The sequence below is a fragment of the Pteropus vampyrus genome, unplaced genomic scaffold (genome assembly GCF_000151845.1).
Source record: "Pteropus vampyrus isolate Shadow unplaced genomic scaffold, Pvam_2.0 Scaffold180, whole genome shotgun sequence".
Lineage (NCBI taxonomy): Eukaryota > Metazoa > Chordata > Mammalia > Chiroptera > Pteropodidae > Pteropus > Pteropus vampyrus.
In genome coordinates, this window is record NW_011888961.1 from 143,678 (window position 1) to 163,030 (window position 19,353).

General features: G+C 34.2%; 1 protein-coding gene and 1 non-coding gene across 5 annotated transcripts in view; one reads left to right on the plus strand and one right to left on the minus strand.

Annotated features, from left to right (window-relative positions):
* ACBD5 (acyl-CoA binding domain containing 5) overlaps positions 1-18,694 on the minus strand; it is a 32,742-nt gene extending 14,048 nt beyond the window's left edge. The window contains exons 1-8 of one of the 4 annotated variants that reach the window (XM_011371001.2): positions 18,567-18,694; positions 17,070-17,235; positions 13,469-13,589; positions 11,991-12,063; positions 6,722-6,836; positions 2,618-2,752; positions 1,531-1,728; positions 650-756 (exon numbers count right to left, since the gene is read on the minus strand). In XM_011371001.2, coding sequence (XP_011369303.1) covers positions 650-756; positions 1,531-1,728; positions 2,618-2,752; positions 6,722-6,836; positions 11,991-12,063; positions 13,469-13,589; positions 17,070-17,145 — 825 coding nt within the window. In that variant the 5' untranslated portion in view covers positions 17,146-17,235; positions 18,567-18,694. Of the gene's footprint in view, positions 1-649; positions 757-1,530; positions 1,729-2,617; positions 2,753-6,721; positions 6,837-11,990; positions 12,064-13,468; positions 13,590-17,069; positions 17,236-17,409; positions 17,562-18,566 lie in introns of those variants that run through there. The other 3 variants (XM_023537178.1, XM_011371000.2, XM_011371002.2) reach the window with 3 other exon arrangements.
* Positions 8,153-8,271, plus strand: LOC111746243. The gene has a single exon (XR_002783027.1). It is a non-coding gene; the product is annotated as a 5S ribosomal RNA (ribosomal RNA).
* Positions 18,695-19,353: the final 659 nt, after the last annotated feature.

Consider the following 19,353-nt stretch of genomic DNA (forward strand, 5'->3'; position numbering starts at 1 on the left):
CAAAGAGATAAAGTTAAAATCATTACTTTAGGGAGGCAAAAATAAATGATTTTCTGTAAGACACACTTGAATTGTGTTAGAACAGAGGTGGGGAACTAGTGGGGGAAGGATACACAACTACCAAACATAAATACAGCTAGCTGTCAAAACCACCCTCGTCATTATCAGAAAAAGCTGTCAAAGAGAAAAAACAATTCAAGTGCTTTTAATAAATTTTTTCAAATGTTAGCTTCCAAAACTCAATCTTAATTAACTGAAATCTGAAAAGTATGTCCACTAAAAATTCAGCTCAACATATTAAAGTCAGTGTGAAGAACAGATTTATTTCTTGGAAAATTATTTAATTTTTGAATATTTATCAATGTTTCAAACTTAGGGCTTAGCATAAGGAGTGTACTCTCTACTTCTCCAACTCACCTCTCTCAGAATATTCATAAATATGAATATGTTTTAAATTATAACATTCAGATGTTATTTTTTGAATATTCAGAAACTTTTAAATACACAATTTAAAATATAAATATTTAAACATTTTAGAGGTATGTTTTCAAAGTGATGAACAGCATGTACATCTGCTATTAACAGAAGTTATGCATGAATTCTAATATACCACTTTGAAAACTTATCAATTAAAAAATGTCATTTTTACCTCTTCTTGTCCAAATTGCTCCATGGAATCACAGTAAACTTCACTGTCTGAATCACTTGTCAAATGCTGAATTCCTGAAACATCTTCAACATGATCATCATTTATATCTAAATATGAATAAATGTCCAGGTCGAATAATTATTCTCTAATTGAAGAAAAAGGCATATATTCCATTTTCAAAACTTATTAGCTCTATGTTATTTCACACTGGGAGACAAATTTGATTTACCAAACCACACTTCTTTTCTTTTAACTTACCAAAACTTTAAACTTAGTTGGTAATTTTTATTTGGAAAGATAACGAAGTATTATATCATGGAATTATACAAAGACATTGTCCAAATCAAACCTTGCAAAATTTAATAACCTTGTAAGAGAACAGTAATAACTAGTAAGAAGGCCTAAGACTGAATGCAACTATGCAAGTTTGGTTGTTACATTAAGAAATTATAATTCTTGGTGTCTTGGCTAAATTGAAACAATGTTAATAATTCACTGTATACAAATTACAGGCTCACAACTAGAGCTCTAAGATATGAAAAAAGTATAACTTATCTTTCTGATTGGAGAAAAAAGGTATCACATTAAGAGGTTTAAATTAAAAGAAACATAGGAATAAAAGTAAAAAGTGCAAAATTTTAGTTTAAAATGCCATACAAAAACAATTTAATAATCTCAATAAAAATATAAAAGCCCTGGCTCTAATTTACTGTCTTTCAAAAAAATAAACCTTTATAATATTAGTAAATCCTAAAATGTTACTAAATATCTTAGCATTAAAGTTTTTAAACTCTAAATTACTCCTAAATATCCTGAAATTATTAAAAGAATATTTGATTTATAGAGAAGAGGCTGGACAAATAATTATTATGGGAGAATACCTTGGTGAATGCAGACAATAGTTTTTCCAGTTTGCTCCAAATTTTGATCTACAGGTTTTATTTCTTCAGCACTTCTGCCATTCAGGGAAGAAGTGGCATGAATGTCAAACTGTACGTCCTGAACAAAGCTGTCTTTATCATAGCCGTTAGTGACAACAATTTCCAAATTCTTATGGTCTGTGGATTTCTTCGTTTTATCTTTTATGTGAAAATGGAGAGTCATAAAAGTTTACATTAGGTCAACTTCCGTAATCTATGTTCTACTATCAAGTCATTTCCCCCTACCATAATCCCTTTGAAGGGTTTCCTACTTGGATCAGAGAGATGGGGTGCTTCTCAAAAAGGAGTTTTTCATATACTGAGAGCTCAACCAAACTGAGTTGGTTTTACAACTGCTTCAGTTCCCTGTGAATTTTTTAGACCTTTTAAGAAACAATCTCTCAAGGTCTTTACATTCTCTCAGCATAGGAAAATTGTTCTATAAGACCCAGCAGTACAAAAGTGGTCAATAAAAAGATCCTTCAAAGAAGGAATCATTTGTCATACCTTAATGAAACACAAAGAGAAAACTAAGTTGTGCAGTTTGTTTTGGTGTCTTTCTGCCTCTCCTTCCTGAACAGTCTTCCCAAGAATCACTAGTACTCTTACTAATAAAACCCCTTAATGCAGTGCCCCATGATTCCAATGTTCCCTCTTCATCAAAACTTCTGCCCGTATCCTAGTCTCAGGATTCCAGTCTATTCTTGATGAGATATTCAGAGTTTAATTTGTCTCCTCTCCTTGGTAACATATGCATTTTCATACTGGAAACAATACCTTAAATGAATATATTTCTGATGCAGCATTTCAGGCATTACATTTGGAGGAAAGGCCTATACTTGTTAGCCTTCAACTGGCATCCATTCCAACTATGCATAAGGCCGGCTGTCCTTATACTCTATAGAAGAGCCTTTTGTCCACAGCAAACCTGGCTATAGGGTCAACAGCCCACATCCCACTACACACACACAATGTCAAATCAGCCCAAACCTCTCCATACCCTTTGTCTTAGTTAATGTAAAATTATTAGCCCATCATCAAAGGTTACCATTATCACTTTGTTCTGCTCCTTTCACTTCTTCTTGGGCCTCTTCTTCCTCAGACTCAGCTCCACTATCACTGCTTTCAGCTTTACCATTAACAGTTTTGGCATTTGGAGTAGAAGTTAGAACATTACCAAGATCTAAAATATGAAATGACCATTTAATCTCTAATGCTGTAACATACAAATAACACTGTAATTTACAAATAACTAATAAAATAATTTTTAAGTAAAAAGTTAGATTCCAATATATACTTAATGGTATTCTATTCTTCGTCTATAAATATTACATACATTACATAAATTCCTTCAATTAGTTTACAAGAAATTGATAAAACCATTCTGAACAAGGCAAAAGATAAATTATTTTTAATGTCAATCAAATTAATAAAGTTAGAGATGAATAATCTTTATACATGATAAATAAAGAATTGCTATATGCTAGCATACTGGAAACATAAATATATTTGACCCTAACAACAATCATCATTAGTTGGACTACATTTAAACATTTTTAAAATCTTTTTATAACCTTTAAGGCTTCAGGTACACAATTTATTATTATGTCTTTATAGTTAAGCTTTTCATAAAAATGTAAGTTAATGCTATCAGTCACGTAAAAAGGAAAACTGTCCTATTGCCCGAAGTCATACCTTAAGAGTAAACACATCAGAGCTTCTCAAACATTAATATGCACAGGAATCACCTGAGATCTAGTTAAAATGTGGATCCTGAATTAGTAAGTCTGGGGTGGTCTAAGATTCTGTCTTTCCATAAAGCTCCCATGTGATGCCAATGCTGTTGGTTACTGGACCACATTTTGAGATTCAGGGAATTACATTCTCATCAACGCTTTAAGATATTAGAGGCCTCCTAAATGGCTACTGGCCCAAAATAGTGGTCTTCCTCCATAAGCTTTTGGGCTTTATTTTCACTTATACAAATGCATTTGGGATGCTTTCCTGCATCCCAAATAACATATTAAATTTCAAAATCTCCATACATCTTAAACAGTCAGGTCTATATTCTTATGTAAGTCTACTTAAACAGAAAGCTACAAAACAGAAGACTAAAAATTCAGTTCTATCTAACGCATTGTGTTCTAGTCTCTCTTAGAGAATCATGATAGTTTTTGAATCTCCCTTTCTCTCCCTCTTATAACCAGGAAAAAAAAAAAAGAAAGAAAAGAATAACAACAATTAACAAAAAACAAAAACACCCGCCACCCACAGACATCTTTAACAAAACTAACAGGAAACCCCCCAAACTCCCAACAAATGACGGCTGTCAAAAAGGACTTGACAGGAGCAAAAACAGGATCACAACAATTCTTTGATGAGAGTTGTAGAAAGCACAGACAATTACTAATGAGCCCTACTTCACATCCAAAAATCAATAAATGTAATATACCATATTAACAGACTAAAGGACAAAAGCAACATGTTTATGACAACAGATGCAGAAAAAACATTCTACAAAATCCAACACTCTTCATGATAATAATGCTGAAGAAATTAAGAATACAAAAGAATTTTCTCAAGCTGATAAAGGGCATCTATGAAAACTCACAGCTAGCATCCATACTTAACATAAAAAGACTTGAATTTTGTGTTCCCAAAATAAGGAAGACAAAATGTATGCTTTTGCCATTTCTTTTAATACTGTACTAGAAGTTCCAGCTAGGAAAATTAAGCAAGAAAGAAAAAGATTTTTAAAAATCCAGATTGGAAAGAAAGAGGTAAAATAACCTCTATTTGCAGATGACACACTCTTTTATATAGAACATCCTAAGAAATCTACGAAAACACTATTAGAACTAATAAATAGTTTGGCAATGTTGCAGGATAGAAGGTCAGCATACAAAAATCGACTGTATTTCTATAAGCTAACAACAAAAAAAAATCCAAAAATAAAATTAGAAAACAATGCATTACGAAAGCCCCCAAAAGAATACTTATGAATACATTTGACAAGAAAAGGTATAAGAATTATACAGTGCAAATGAGAAAACGTTGTGGAAAAAATTAAAGATCTAAGTAAATTAATTGGAAGGCAATACTGTTGAGATGACCTGTAATTCATTGCAATCCCTATCAAAATCCTAGCTAGCCTTTTTTACAAAAATTGACAAGCTGTTTCTAAAATTCCTATCGAAATGCAAGGGATCCAGAATAGTCAAAACTGTCTTGAAAAAGAACAAAGTGAGACAGCTCATACTTCCTGATTTCAAAACTTACTATATATGTATATTCTGAAAAAACCCATGTGACACAGATACTTCTGTTCTACTAGGCCTAAATGGTGATTTTGAAAAAAACGCTTTGTTTAAAAAAAAAGTTGAGTGCAAACTGTCTTGCAATGTGGCAATATCTTACAAAACTGCAAACACCTATCAAACCCCCATATCTTCTGACCCAGCAATTACATTTTTTAATATTTTTTCTTATAGATATCCTCCCACATATGTAAAATGACATTTGTATATGGTTAATTTCAGCAGCATTTTTTGAAGATCAGAAGAGGAAACAATCTAAATGTACATCAGGATGGAACAAGTTATATAAATTATGTTATAGGTACACGTCCCTTACCACTTTTGATCCAGATTATGATTTGAAATCCAGAGTTTTCTAATTTTGCAAAGGTCATACACTATATATACTGTATATTATGTAACACCTTCAACAGAGTCTAGGAAGCTCTCACTAAAAAAAAAAAATAAGATTTCTGCAGCAAAACATGAACAGTCACACTAGGCAGGATAAGTAAAGACTTAAAATAGCTTCATGTCTTTTTAGGTCAGGGTTTGGTCTTTAATTATTTCATGTCAGGACAAATTCTGCTGCCAAATGATACAAAAGAATCTTTTTGGTTATCAAGCTTTTCGAATTCTCAAATTAGAGCTAAGGGTGTGTGGACCTGAACCTTTATTATTATTATTCTTCATTCTTCCTTGATTTTATACTTAGCTGTTTAAACATTTGCCTCTGGCAGGTCCAGATTTATTCCTCATTTCATCTTAAAAACATGGTTTACACAGAGAAAACAATATCTATTCTGAATTGAATAAGCCTGAATAGGGAAGATAATTTGATAATATTTGACTCCTCTAGGCATATCAGATACAGTGGGTGTGGTACAGAGTAATGTCCAATAAGCAGTCACTATCAGTCTCTGTGGCAGACACAAAGTGCAGGCCTTCTGAGAGGACAGGATTATTATGTCAAAACACTGTAATTTCTATCAATTAGTAGAAGATGCCTTGTAAGTAGGGATGACAGAAACCAAAAGGGAGGATACCATATATATTAAACATATATTTTTTTCTGTATGAGTTTATCTCTGTTTTTGTTGTTGTTATTTTGTTCTTTAGATCCCTGAAGGTAAACACAAGCAACTAATTATCTATTACATTTCAACAAAGCTGGGGGGAAAATACATATAATTTTCATTTAAAATGACTCTTAGGGCTCACTTCACTCTACTTTCTAAAAAAACTTAAAGGGCAAAGGTTTACAGTTAATAACAGCAAATGTGTACATTATTCCACTTCTGCTAGTTCTCAGTTCTTTATTGAGAACATGAAAACAGAATGCTAAAAAGAAAAACCATGCTAAGTGAATTCACTGATGCACTGTTTCGGCTTGCTAAGCTACAGTTAAACTATACTGCAAACATATCACTTTAAAATTAGCTAGAAACCATTTCAGCCATGGTATTGCTAATATAATTGAAAAACAAAATAAAAAATATGATCCATCAAAATAACACTATGAATTCTGTTATAATTTTGTATATACTAAGTGAACCATCTTTCATGTTGCAATAACTTATTTATAACATATTGGAACTTTATGCAATGTGTTTGCTTGGATTGAAAACTCTTTTGAGTGGCAAGCTTATAAATTAGATAATTTGTGCAGAATTCTTTGGCATGTAAATTTTAAACAAAATTTTTACGTGGATTTTATTATTCCTACCTTCTAAGTATTTAGAGATTTTCTCCAGTCGGACTAGCATGTGAAATTAAAAAAAATTAGAGACATGTAATTATTAATGCATGCACAATGTATCAGTTGTTAAGTCAAAAATGAGGTAAAATAGTCCCACCTGAAGTTAAATCAGAACTTCTGTCACTCTTTTTGTCCTCTACAATTTCATAAAACGGACCTATCACCTGTAGCAATTCTTCAACTGTCTCAGTCATTGGCATAGTTTCAAGAATCTGTAATCAAAGGAAACAAATCTTGTGAAATCACAAACTATTAATCTTATCTACACTGGTATAAAATAACATTTACAATTCATGTATTGGTAATTTCAAGATGTGATATTCATTTATAGATTCCCAAAATGTCTATGAGAATTACATATTTAACGTACATATTCTCCTAGAAAAGTTTCAAGCAAATTAAAGATTTAAAAATGTTTTCATTTTGAAGGTTATTTCATATAAGCGTCATGTAAAATTTGACATAATAATCTATAAATTGTGTATTAAAAACTAAGGGCATTGAGGTTAAATAAAACAAAAAATTGTGAAGTTAGTATAAAATTATTACACCTGTTTTTTAACACTGTGGCATTGTTTCTAAAGGGGCACAAAAGTAAAATAGGAAATAATTACTGTCAGAGATCTTTATAACTATGGGGCAATTTAGAATCATCAAATTTAAAAAGCAAGGCATATTAACTGAACACACATTCAAATAAATAACCATCAATGGGTGACCGATAAAAGAAAGTAAAGTATTTCCATATATGGAATATTTTGCAGATATTAAAAAGACTAAGGTTAGCTTTGTGTGTGCTGATTAGAAAAATATCCATGAACTTTATTTTAAAGGTAAAAAGCTAGTTGCTATACAGTATGTTTAATATGATACAATTATTGGTTTTCTCTTTTTTTAAAAAGATATGTATCTCTCTGACTTAATCTACAAAATAGAACTAAAAGTAATTACCACTAAAAAGTTTAAAATAGAGGGAATGAGGAACTCATTTTTCATTTTACACTTCTTTCAATGTTTGGGCTTTTTCATTTACTTATCTTACTTTTATTATTAAAATGAACAAATGTATTATTTTAAACAACCAAAACCCTATATTATTCTTGCATATTTCCTCAGCTCATATGCACTTTTAAAGTAGATCCTTATACAACAACCTCAGACTCATTAGTCATTCTCCCTGCTTTATTGCTTGTTCAATGCCTTTTGCAATAGAATGTAAACTGTGGAAAAGGGCCTTCATATGTTTTTGATCACTCCTGTACTTCCAGTGTCCAGCACATAGAAAGTATTTAATAAAATGTAGTTTACAACTCTAAAATTGTTTTTCTAACATGCTTTTATTTCTAAACTAGATACAGGAAAGACCATCAGTATTCTATGGTAATCAGCAAGTCTGATTCTAAGCTGAGATATACCCATCACCAACATTACTCTGTGTGTGGGTGGGGGGAGGGGAGGGGAAGAAGGGGAGGAGGGAAGGGGGTTTTTAAGAGAGACTATACAAGGTGAACTATGTTAACAATAGCTGGTCTATGGCCATGCCACCCTGAACGTGTCTGATTTCATCTGATCTCAGAAGCTAAGCAGGGTTGGGCCTGGTTAGTACTTGGATGGAAGACCGCCTAGGAAGACCAGGTGCTGTAGGCATTTAAAAAAAAAAAAAAAAAGCTGGTTTTAGTGATGATGATTTAACTGCTGCTCCTATCAATGGATAGTACTGAAAAGAATGCTTTAATCATAAAATGTCTTTTTGCTAAAGGAAATACTTATTGTAAGGCTGGGGCCCTTAAGGAGAGCATTTTTATAGCTTATTATGGATACATGACTTGTAATATATTTGAATTATAATAATTCTGAGAATTAGATTCAAACCAGAAACTGAAATCGTAAGGTAGTATTTCTGTGATATGACCAAAGACACAGCTAATAAATGGCAGATATATGATTCAAACACACGTCAGTGCCCTTTACCCTATTCTTCAGTGGAGCAGAATCTAGAAAGCCAACCACATACCTCATGTTGGACCCCACTCAGCACCTCCTTTGATCTTCCAAACCAGATTCCTTTTACTTATCTTTCAATTAAAGATCATTTTTTACATCTCTTTCTCAAATTTGTTCTTAAACAGGCCTATTCGATTCAGTGTTTGGGTTTCTCATACTCCGCAAAGTAAAGGAGTTAATTATGGACTTGAAACTAAATGGAGTATATGCTGGTGCTAAGCAAATATAAACACAGTAATTTTTCTTTCAAGAACCTAGAATTTCAGTGGTTAATATAGTCAGTACACAGGTGGTCATAGCGAGATACACCCAGAATTTAAGAGAGACTTTAAAAATACAAAACCAAGAATAATCTTAGCCATTTATGAAATACTCCCCCTCACTCCAATGCTGAAATAAAAGAAATGTCACAAATGCGTAGTCACACAGTCCTGTCTCTGTATGTCTGTTGGTCTGTCTGTCTCTATCTTACACACACACACACACGAGATAGAGACAGAGAGAGAGAGACACACACACACAGACAAGCAGACAGAGGCAAATCTCAGTCTAGGTAACTACTAGTTATCATTGGAAAAGAGGGTTTTTTAAAGTGTAATTTAATTAATTCAATTGAATTGTAACTTACCCAGATGAAGAATGTTTAAAAGAAATATTTGGTAAGCTGCATGGACTCTAGGAAAAAAACTTCCCCATCCTGAGAGCCTATTCTAGTCCTTCCTCTATTACAGTGATTACCCTACCCTCTTGGAAATCCTGAAACAATTAGAAATACAGTTACGCTGGAGCATCTGTATTTCTTTTAACAAGATTCCTTAGTGATTCTACTGTTCTTAAAAATTAAGTACAGTAGTCCCTTTATCTGTGGTTTCACTTTCCAGGGTTTTAGTTACCCGTGGTCCAACACGATCCAAAAATATTAAATGAAAAATTCCAGAAATAAACGGCACATTGTTCTGAGTAGCATGATGAAATCTCATTCCTGACACGAATCATTTCTTTGTCCAGAGTCTCTACGATGTTTATACTCTCTGGGCCTTAGTCACTTAGTATCCGTCTCGATTATTAGATCGACTATCATGGTATCACAGTGCTTGTGTTCAAGTAACCCCTATTTTATTTAATAATGGCCCCAAAGAGCAATAGTGAAAATGGCAATTCTATATGCCTAAAAGAAACTGTAAAGTGCTTCCTTTAAGCAAAAAGGTTGTATGTATAGAAAAAAAAAATAGTATAAATAGCGTTCAGTACTATCTGTGGTTTCAGGCAGCGACTGGGGTCTTGGAACGTATCCCCCGCGGACAATGGGGGACTACTGTATACTAATCTCTCTTCAAATTCAACGGACATAATGCACATTAGTAAAGTACTGGCTGAATTTTCTGGAAATTCCCATAAGACAGCCTGTAAAATTATGCAGAAAATAGAATTTTATATTTCCTTCTGATTATGAATCAAAATAAACTTTATTTAAAGAAACAAGGCTTATTTCCTCCAAACTGCATTACTCTATTTCCTCAAAACTAAAATCCTATTAAATTATTTTAAAAGGATGTTTGACTCCAGCAACTTTTTTAGTGGTATTTCACAGGATGGTGTATAAAGTATGAAAGGGCAATTTTTTATAAAACGTTATCTATCTTAACATAAATTAACAAAGTCCCTTAAGTCTCTGAATGCAAAGGCATGGAATGAGATTCATACTAAAAGAGTTAATTCTAAAGAGCATTAATACCGTAATTTGAGATTTATATTTAAAAACATAATTTAATGACTGCTTCAGTTAGTAAATTATTGCCATTAGAAAAAATCTCAAATTCAGTAACGAAATCTTTGGGACAAATGATTATTTAGAAGCATGAAATTTCAGCTACTGATGTCCACAGAGCTAAACTCTGAAAATAATTTAAAAGACTAATCAAATTTTCAATCTATGCATATCCTAATATATTTAGATTTACCTCTAAAAGTTTCCTACAAACTTTATTGTATTCACAATATAAAATGAAAATTTTAAATGTCTCGTGAAAATAGATGGTGTATTCTTTTAATTCGAGAAATAATTATAGGAATCTATAGGCACAGTGGAAGCATTTTAAGACAGCTAAAAGGCAGCCGTATAGTTTCAACTTTCCTTGGGAAAAAAAAGTGGAACACGTATTGTTTCACCTCCCCCCCCAACTTTAAACTGTGGCTGCATCATGAATTAATAAAATTGGAAAGAAAAATGGGTACATTTTACTTAATGTGTCAATTCAGCCTTATGTTAGAGTGCGTCCTAAAGTTTATAATGATATTTAAGGTAAAGAAAAAGGAATAGTTAACTAATTAAAAAGACTTTAGATTCTCTCTCTTTCTACTTTTGAAAGGCTCCTTTGTTGTTGTGTTACTGATATAGCTTACAGCCCAAAGAACTAAACTCTGCCCTCTATTGTAAACAAAATCCACTAACAAAAACCGGTGAAAATGTAACAAAGGGCACAACTTTAGCAGTGTAGAGGTGATTTAAACAAATCAAAACAAAATAAAAACTAGTTTGAATCCACCAAACAGAAATTACTATAGAGATTAATACTGTCAAATCATCTAGTAAAAACAACAGCAACAACAACAACAAACCCACTACTCATTTTTACAGATTTTATGTTCAAAGATAATTTAAGATTAGCAAACAGACCTAGATTTCATACCATCTGATCCATCTCCAACATAAACATTATCCTTTATAAAAAGGTACTAAGATCATCTTTAAAATCCATGATTTATTCATAAATTTGCTCCTCCGAACAATTCCTTGAACGAACTTAAAAGAGGTAGTTAATAAGAAATGAGTTTTTTAGAAGTTACCAGAGAAACTAAATGCATCCTTACCTTATTCTGCTTCTGTAGGATCTTTGCATTCACAGAAAAATGCTTGTACTGAGAAGTACAACAATGGGTGTACCTCAACTTATGTGTCAAAAGGTATATAAAAACATTGTTGGACAGTCTTGCTAAATAAAAAGTTCCAAAGAAATGCTTTCAAGACAGTCCAGGTACTTCCCAGACTCCTAATTTAGGGACATCAATATTTTTAAAGATTCCTATTTCTACACTTTCTGCATAAGTCAACTACAGAGAAAGATAAGGAAAGTGAAAAAAAACCACACAAAATATCACCACAATGTGATGTATCTTAAGAAAAAAACTTACCTTAAGATGAACTTTGATAAGACAGATAAGGCCCTAATAAATTCAATAATCTAGTTTCTATATTCTAACATATTACAATCTCTTGTTCCTTAAAATATTTTGCCTGATAACAAAATTAATTAGGACTGCTCTGAATATTTTTATTTTCTCTTGTGAATTATTTTCCCTACCTTTTTCATTTCTTCAACATATGCAATCATGGCTTCCTCTTTGGTCATATCACCCAACGAACTCCAAGCATCCCTAAAAAAGAAAATATCCAAATTAACAACAAAAAGACAACTGATTTTCAATTGCTCAGAATACAATTTATAGTTGATGGTACAGCATCATTAATTTAAAACAAGCTCTTCTTAAAGCCATATTATGTTTCCAAAGGATCTCTTTAAATATCAGTGAATAAACTGGCAAATCAAGCTGTATTTAAAACTAATAAATATATTACCCATTTATAGACCATAGACTGTAGATTAGAGAGACTATATTAGAACACAGAAACTATAGACTGTTTGTAAATATTTGCTAAGAACTCTTTAAAAGTTTTTTGTCATTATATGACAGAAATGAATATTTTAAAAGACACTACATGTTTTAAAACAACAGAAATATTGGTTAAGAGTTTCTGCTAATTTAAAAAAGAGTCTAACTTACACATCTGAAAAATGGAAATGGTTTCTTACTTCTAAAAAAAGGAAAATGCGAGAGAAGGAAAAGTTTAACACCTTAGATAATAGAATAGTCCTTTAAAATTTTTGCCTAAAATGAAAACCTCTTTTTATACACTTTTTCCAGAAGCAGTTTAACTCTATCAAAGGTCAATTCTGAGGGGAAATCGTAAATAAATAGTTTTAAAAGATTAAATAATGTCGCTATTATAGTTAACCTATTATTTTATGACTATTCATAAAGATTTTAGATAAAAGTAGAGTATTAAAAAATCTTCAAAAGAATTTAATGACTTCCAATTCAGAGTGAAGAAATTTAGCCATCAAAATGTGTGGCTCTTAAGATATACTTCCCCAATTAGCATACTCTGTTCATAACATACAGTCTACATTAGACTATGTCAGATGTTTTGTTAGACATTTATAAAGATTTCAATAGTATTTAAAACATCAAATGTTAGTCAATTGAAAAAATGGCAGAGGGATCTCTGGATATTTTATGATTCTTTTATGTATATTAAAAATCAAATTTCTATTCAAGTATAGTGGGACAGGAGTGATGGCTTAGATAAAATGTTAGCATGACAGCTAAGTCACATTCTTAATTACTTATTAACCTAAAGGCTCAAAGCAAATGAAGTCACTTGATAAGTCATTATTTTTCATGGTAGGTCAAAGAGGTAGGAGAGCTTGTTTCTTTTAGTTTGAGAGTTGTTCTTGGCATAAAAACTCCATAAAAGGAAAGACTAACTGAAAATGCTTTATTATCTTTCAGCACCTGACTCTTTTTATTTTATTGTTTGTCCTTCTTCCAAAGACTTCCCTATTTGTGTGAAATTGTACTAAGAGCACATGGAGGATAAAAATTGTATCCTGTACCTAGAAAATTTAATGCACAGAATACATAACCACATAAATAAAAATCATATGATAATTATGTCAATACAGTAAGATTTCTTTCATAGCTTTCAATATAAAATTACCACTTATATCTTCCAATAGGATCCCAGAATCCAGGCCTTGAAAATTTACAGGGTCCTTCAGTTGCCTGCTTATAGAAGCTATAGAATTTGAGCATCATTTCATTTGTTGGCTGGAATGAACCTATTGGAAACATACATTAAATACAGATCACTTGGAGAATACAACTGATAATCTAAGCCTATAAATTAGCTTAACTATATTAATGATGATTTCTAAATATTTCATTAATAGTTCAGATAATTATGTATTTCTATCTTATAGAAAACAAAAGTTATGGCTGTTAGTTGCTTTATTCTTTCAGTTTAAAAAACTCTTGAGATTTCAGATTTTAATAACAATGCCCAACATAGTTCAATAAATAAAAGAATAAATTAAGAAACACACTGTAGATATAATAACTGGCAAAGTCATTTAAAAATACAAGTGTATTAAAATATATAATAACTATATTATACATCTGTAATAGATACGATTATTCAAAGATTGTGACAAACCAAAAATGACCAGCATAAACAAAAAGTTAAATGTATACTCTGTTAATAAAATTGCAACAGTAAGAAATTCAAATTCTCTTGGCCAAATTTAAATTCCTCAATGGATAGGAACTTTGGCTAAAGAATTAATCCAAGATAAATAGGTTTTTCTCTGCCTATCTCTGTAATTCTGGACACATCAAGTTCTTTGAAGATCAGTTTCATATATGTTTCTGCGTATCTATAACCTTTTTTATGTTTAAAAAGTTCAAATGGTATAAACAAGTACTATAAGTCACAATACTCTTAATAACACGGAAAAACTAAAATATAAATGTTTTATGTAAACACTTGGATAAATACGATACACTTATACAAGAAGATAATATATAACTATAGCCCTTAAAATGTATTGTAGAAAAATATAAACACTGGCATGAGAAGCTTCAAAATCTATTATAAAATCTATTATAAAAACAGAAGTTTAACAACAGCATATCCAGTACTATCCATTTTTTCAAAATTAGTATTTATATACATAAAAAGCAGAGTAGAAGGAAACACATCAAATAGTTAAAGAGCATCACTCTGGATAGTAGGCACACAGATTATTTTGATCATCCTTTTTGGTTGTTTGTGTTTGAAAAAAATTTACATTCAGTGTGTATTACTTTTATACCAAAAATAAAATTTTTTTTAAGAAAAACTGTAAAAAGATACTTTAAAAACTTTATAAATTACATAATAAACAAGTAGCATGTAGTACTCAAAAACTAATAGTTAATAAACATGAAAATTACAACATGGACAAGATGAGAGCTGGTGTTTCAGGCTTGGCAGAGTAAATAATCAATTCCAAAATCACATTAATAATTATCTATGTAATAGATGCTCATGTAGGAGTATCTATTACATATAGTATTTTAATGATAGACTAATTCTTTATATAGCAGAGTGGAAAAAATGGAGAAACTACAGTTAAAAATGGTTATAGATTTAACTAACAAATCTAAATTTAAAATATCAAATGCCTCATCTTATAATATCTTCAGGAAGTTAATCAAATAAGATTTAAAAGTTTATTGGTTAAGGTGGATGATAAATACATTAGAATAGGTTACAGCAAAGATTGATAACATATTGAATGTCTTCTGTGTTTAAGACACTGGATAAAGTATAATTTCTGTCCTCGAGGTGCTCATGCAAGATAAATTTGACATGTGTTTAAGAAATTATCTAAGAACTTAAATTTCTAAAGACCAAGGAAATACCAAACATAGATGCTATAAAAATTCAATATAATCTTAAGCCTTAAATAAAGATTAAGTAAAAAGGAACAAAAACGATAGGATCTTACTCTCTGTAACCAGTACAGGGCAAACAATTTTAAAGTATTATTATAAAAATATTTAATAATTCTTTATAACAATAGTCTACCTCAATATCAATTTAGTTTCAGGGAATAATAGTATACTGAATATTGTCTAACACAACTGCCATTTGACAGGTAATCTTAACTTTGCAATACCTTCTTAAATGTTCTTTAATAGATACTTTATATTTACATGACTTTCTTAATAAGTGATATGTAATGTCGACAAAGGTAGCAAACTAGAGACATCAAGTCTAGCTTTATAGATTTTTCAAAAAATATATTAAAATGTGTAGTTTAGGAGGAGAAAAGATGAAGGTACAACTTATATAAAACTGAGAATCATGCCTTTCTATAAACCCTCTTAATTGGGCATTTAAAAAATCAATACCTAGACAGAGGGGATGGGGGGTGGGGGACTGGGAGAATGGGGTGAAGGGTTAAAGAAGTAAAATCAGTAATTAACAGATGGTCACGGGGAGCATGGTATAGGGAATGCAGTTAGCATTAATGTTGGCTAGGTGGAGGGCCAGGAGAAGGAGCGAGCAATTGGGGCGATCGTTTTATGAACTATATAGATGTCTAACCAATGTACTATATACTTGAAACTAATTAAATTTCAAAAGAATCAATACCTAAATAAGTTCCTATATTTCTTTACATTTTGTTCACTCACTCTTATCTTCCAATCCCCCATTTGTCCTCCTCCAATTTGATGCTTGAGACTACCAAAGGAATACTATTTTGCGTATATTTATTTCCAAACTTTTTGAATCTGTACTTAGTGAATTTTCATTGAATGGTGTTGACTATTCCATTACATAGCCAAATGATGATTAACAGAAAACATAATATTAAATACCATGGTAATATATTAATGTTGTAGTCAGCTATTTTACACTCTGGCACAATAATTGTACTTTAAAGTATCATTAAAAAAATACAGGTTTATTGTGAAAAATAATTCACATATTGCAGGAGGATACGAAATGAAAAATAAAAGTCGCCCTCTCCAAGCTTCTCTACAGAAAAAAATATCTGAAGAATGGTCTTAAACTTCCCAACATTGGTCAAAAGCATAAAATTACAAATTTAGAAAGCTCTGCAAGCTCTAAACAGGATAAATATGAAGAACACCATACCTAGACCAAAGAGAAAGAAAAATCTTCAAAGTAGCCAGAGAAATGACACATTAAATACAAAAGAACGTGAATGACTTTTCTCCCAAGGTGCAAAGGTCCAATATGAGTGCAAAAAAGAGAAACTAGTACAATAGCAAAAATAAGTAGTAAATAAATATGTATTTACTAAAAACAAATCGTTTTACAAGTGAATATAGTTCTTTCCTTTCTCCCGTCATATCAGAAGTTTCAAAAGGCTTAAATAGTAGACTTTGTGAGCATGCGGCACCAGGCAACCCCATGCCAGTTTTTTTTAACACACACATATCCGCAGTCATTAAGTGACAAGACTTTTGTTTTCAATAATATACAATGCTTAAAAACTGGATAATATATATTTGTCTTTGGCTTGAAAGATCAGCAGGTAATTAAGTCATATTCGATACTTCCCCTTTAATTACATTTCTTTTAAAAGCAGAAAAGTAGGTTAAATAAGCAGGAGTAGAAGCAAAAAGGTTCAAGGAGGTAAGGTTCAGAAACTGGGCCCTCAGGCCTTTGCGGAGGCTTCCTACGTGGGGGTGCGAGGGGTTGCGGGGGGTTCCGGGGAGGTGCGGGGGGGTGCTAATGCACGTACCATTTTTCGGCAAACTCTGGATCACCTTCACCGCCGCCTCAAACCTGGTTTCATGCACAGATCTCGTGTCCGCCATCTCCAGCCGCCAGCGCCGGTCCCCGTCCCAAGGTCTGTCGGCTGGGATCAGACAGCAGCAGCACCAGCTTTCCCAAGAGCCTGCATGAAACTAGAACATGGAGCGCAGCCGCGGATCAACATGCCCAAAGGGAGGAGGCCCAAGAGAGCAGCTGGTCGATTCCCCTGCCCTATCCAAGCCAAACAAACCGCGGTGGCCTGGCTCCTTCCTCCTCCCCGGGGCGTGACTAAGGTCGAGAAGCCGGCACGCGAAGACAGAACTCACCGAAAGGAAAAGCATGTCTAGCATAGGACGGAAAGGCTCCGGCCCCTGGTGGTCGCGGAGCCGCTCTCCCACCCGCAGGACCCCAGCGGAGCAGCCACACCCCCCATCCCGGCGGGGTCGCTCTGTCAGTCCGCGCCCTTCTCACAGCCCCGCCCCACAACCGCCAGATGACCCGCTCGCCGCCGCCGCCGCGCAGCAAACTCCACCCACTCTCCCCGAGGCAGCGGCGCTGATGCGCGCCGGCGGTCCGTTCCTTGAGACAAGGGCCGGAGGAGAGAGAAAGGAAGAGAAATGGGGTGGGTCGGCGGGAGACCTGGTGCTCCCCTTTGGAACAGGCCGGATCCGCGGGTCAGCGCTAGCGCATCGCGACAGGCAGAACGCGAACGGGCGCGGGGTTTGCAAGCTGTGCCAAAGCAGCGCGTTGGTACCGCTGGACAAAAACATGACTGGTCATCAGCGCCTGCTGTCTCTGTTAGGTTCTTAGAGAAAGGTAATGGTCACACGCAGAAGGCTTTAGGTCGAGAGAGGCTTGGTGCGAACCTTAAATTCTGCCATTGAAGTTCTGTGACCTAGGGCAAGTTAACTGAGCCTCTCCGGTAGCAATCTTTACACAACCCTAAAGGGTAGGTGAAAGGATAGGGATGCTGGCTGGAGGTGCTCAGTAGTGTTTGGCTCTCACGGCTTCGACAGCTTTAGCCTCTAGACAAGGACGTGCGAGCAACAACCAAAAGAAGGAGAAAGAAAGTCGCCGCTACTACACTGGGCCGGGGGAGGGAGAGCACCTTCCCCTGCACCAACCACCTCTAACAACGAGCCCCAGGGAGCCCGGCTCCCTGTACGATATAATAAGCGACAGGGCGTTGGGGAGAGGCGAACGAGGAGCTAGTACGGATCGCCAACCTCGGAAAGGGGTACTCTGAGCCTTCACCTTTCTCGCACAGCACCCCGCGTCCTCGGGCATCTAGGAAGCGCCCCTAGGCCCAACGTGGGGGTACTGATATGGGTAGTGGCGGTGGAGGGAGTCCTCCGACCCGAATATACCAAAGTCGCCAGGTCGTTTTATGTAGGTTCGAGGGTAAGTTAGGAGGGTTACTAGCACAGGTCTAGGCGCAGACTGTAAGTTACTCTTCCCTCGGAGCCGCAGTGCCGGCATTTACCTTGGTATTGCCGGGCAAGGCCTGTCCAGTATGTCCCCGACGCCCCACCTTCGCCCTGCCCCCGCGGGCTTGTGGGAAATGTAGTCCCCCCAAAGAAGCGCTTCCGGACCCCTCCTCTGGGCGCTGGGCGTTCCTCCCACCTGTTCCGGTTCAGTTTCTTGGTCTCGCAGGCGCTTGAGCCGTTGAGGCGGAAATCCCTCCTTCCTAAGTGGTCGCACTTTGTACAAATTCAGAATTCTACATCCGCTTCCAGCAAAAGGGACGCTTTGGTATCTTTCAGAGATATCCTGGTGTGACTGGACTTGAACCGGAGAATTGGAGTCTAATTTCTTGCTCCTGATGCTTACTAATTTTGAGATTAGGTATAAGAAAACAAAGAGTACCGTTCAGGTAATAAAGACTGCGGTTTATTGAGTACGAGGTATTTGCCAGAAGTGTAAAACATATTCCAAAAACGCCCTGGGGTGTTCACGAATGAGGAAAGTTGCCCTACGTTCCACAGCTTAATAAGTAACAGAGCCTTGAGTCAGTTAAAAAAAACTTTTGCTTTAAATCTTGTTCTTTTAACAGGATACTAAACTGTAAGAGATTAACAATTTTTCTAATATACTCAAACTAGAAACATTTTGTGTTTAATATCTACTACTTGCTACACTCCTTTCTTGCTCTTTTATTATACATTCTTTCCAGTTTCAATCTCAGTCATACGTACATATGAAAAGGCTTGAGTGTTTATTTCTAATCTAGGACTTCATATTGACACCTGTCCATTAAACTTATGTAATAA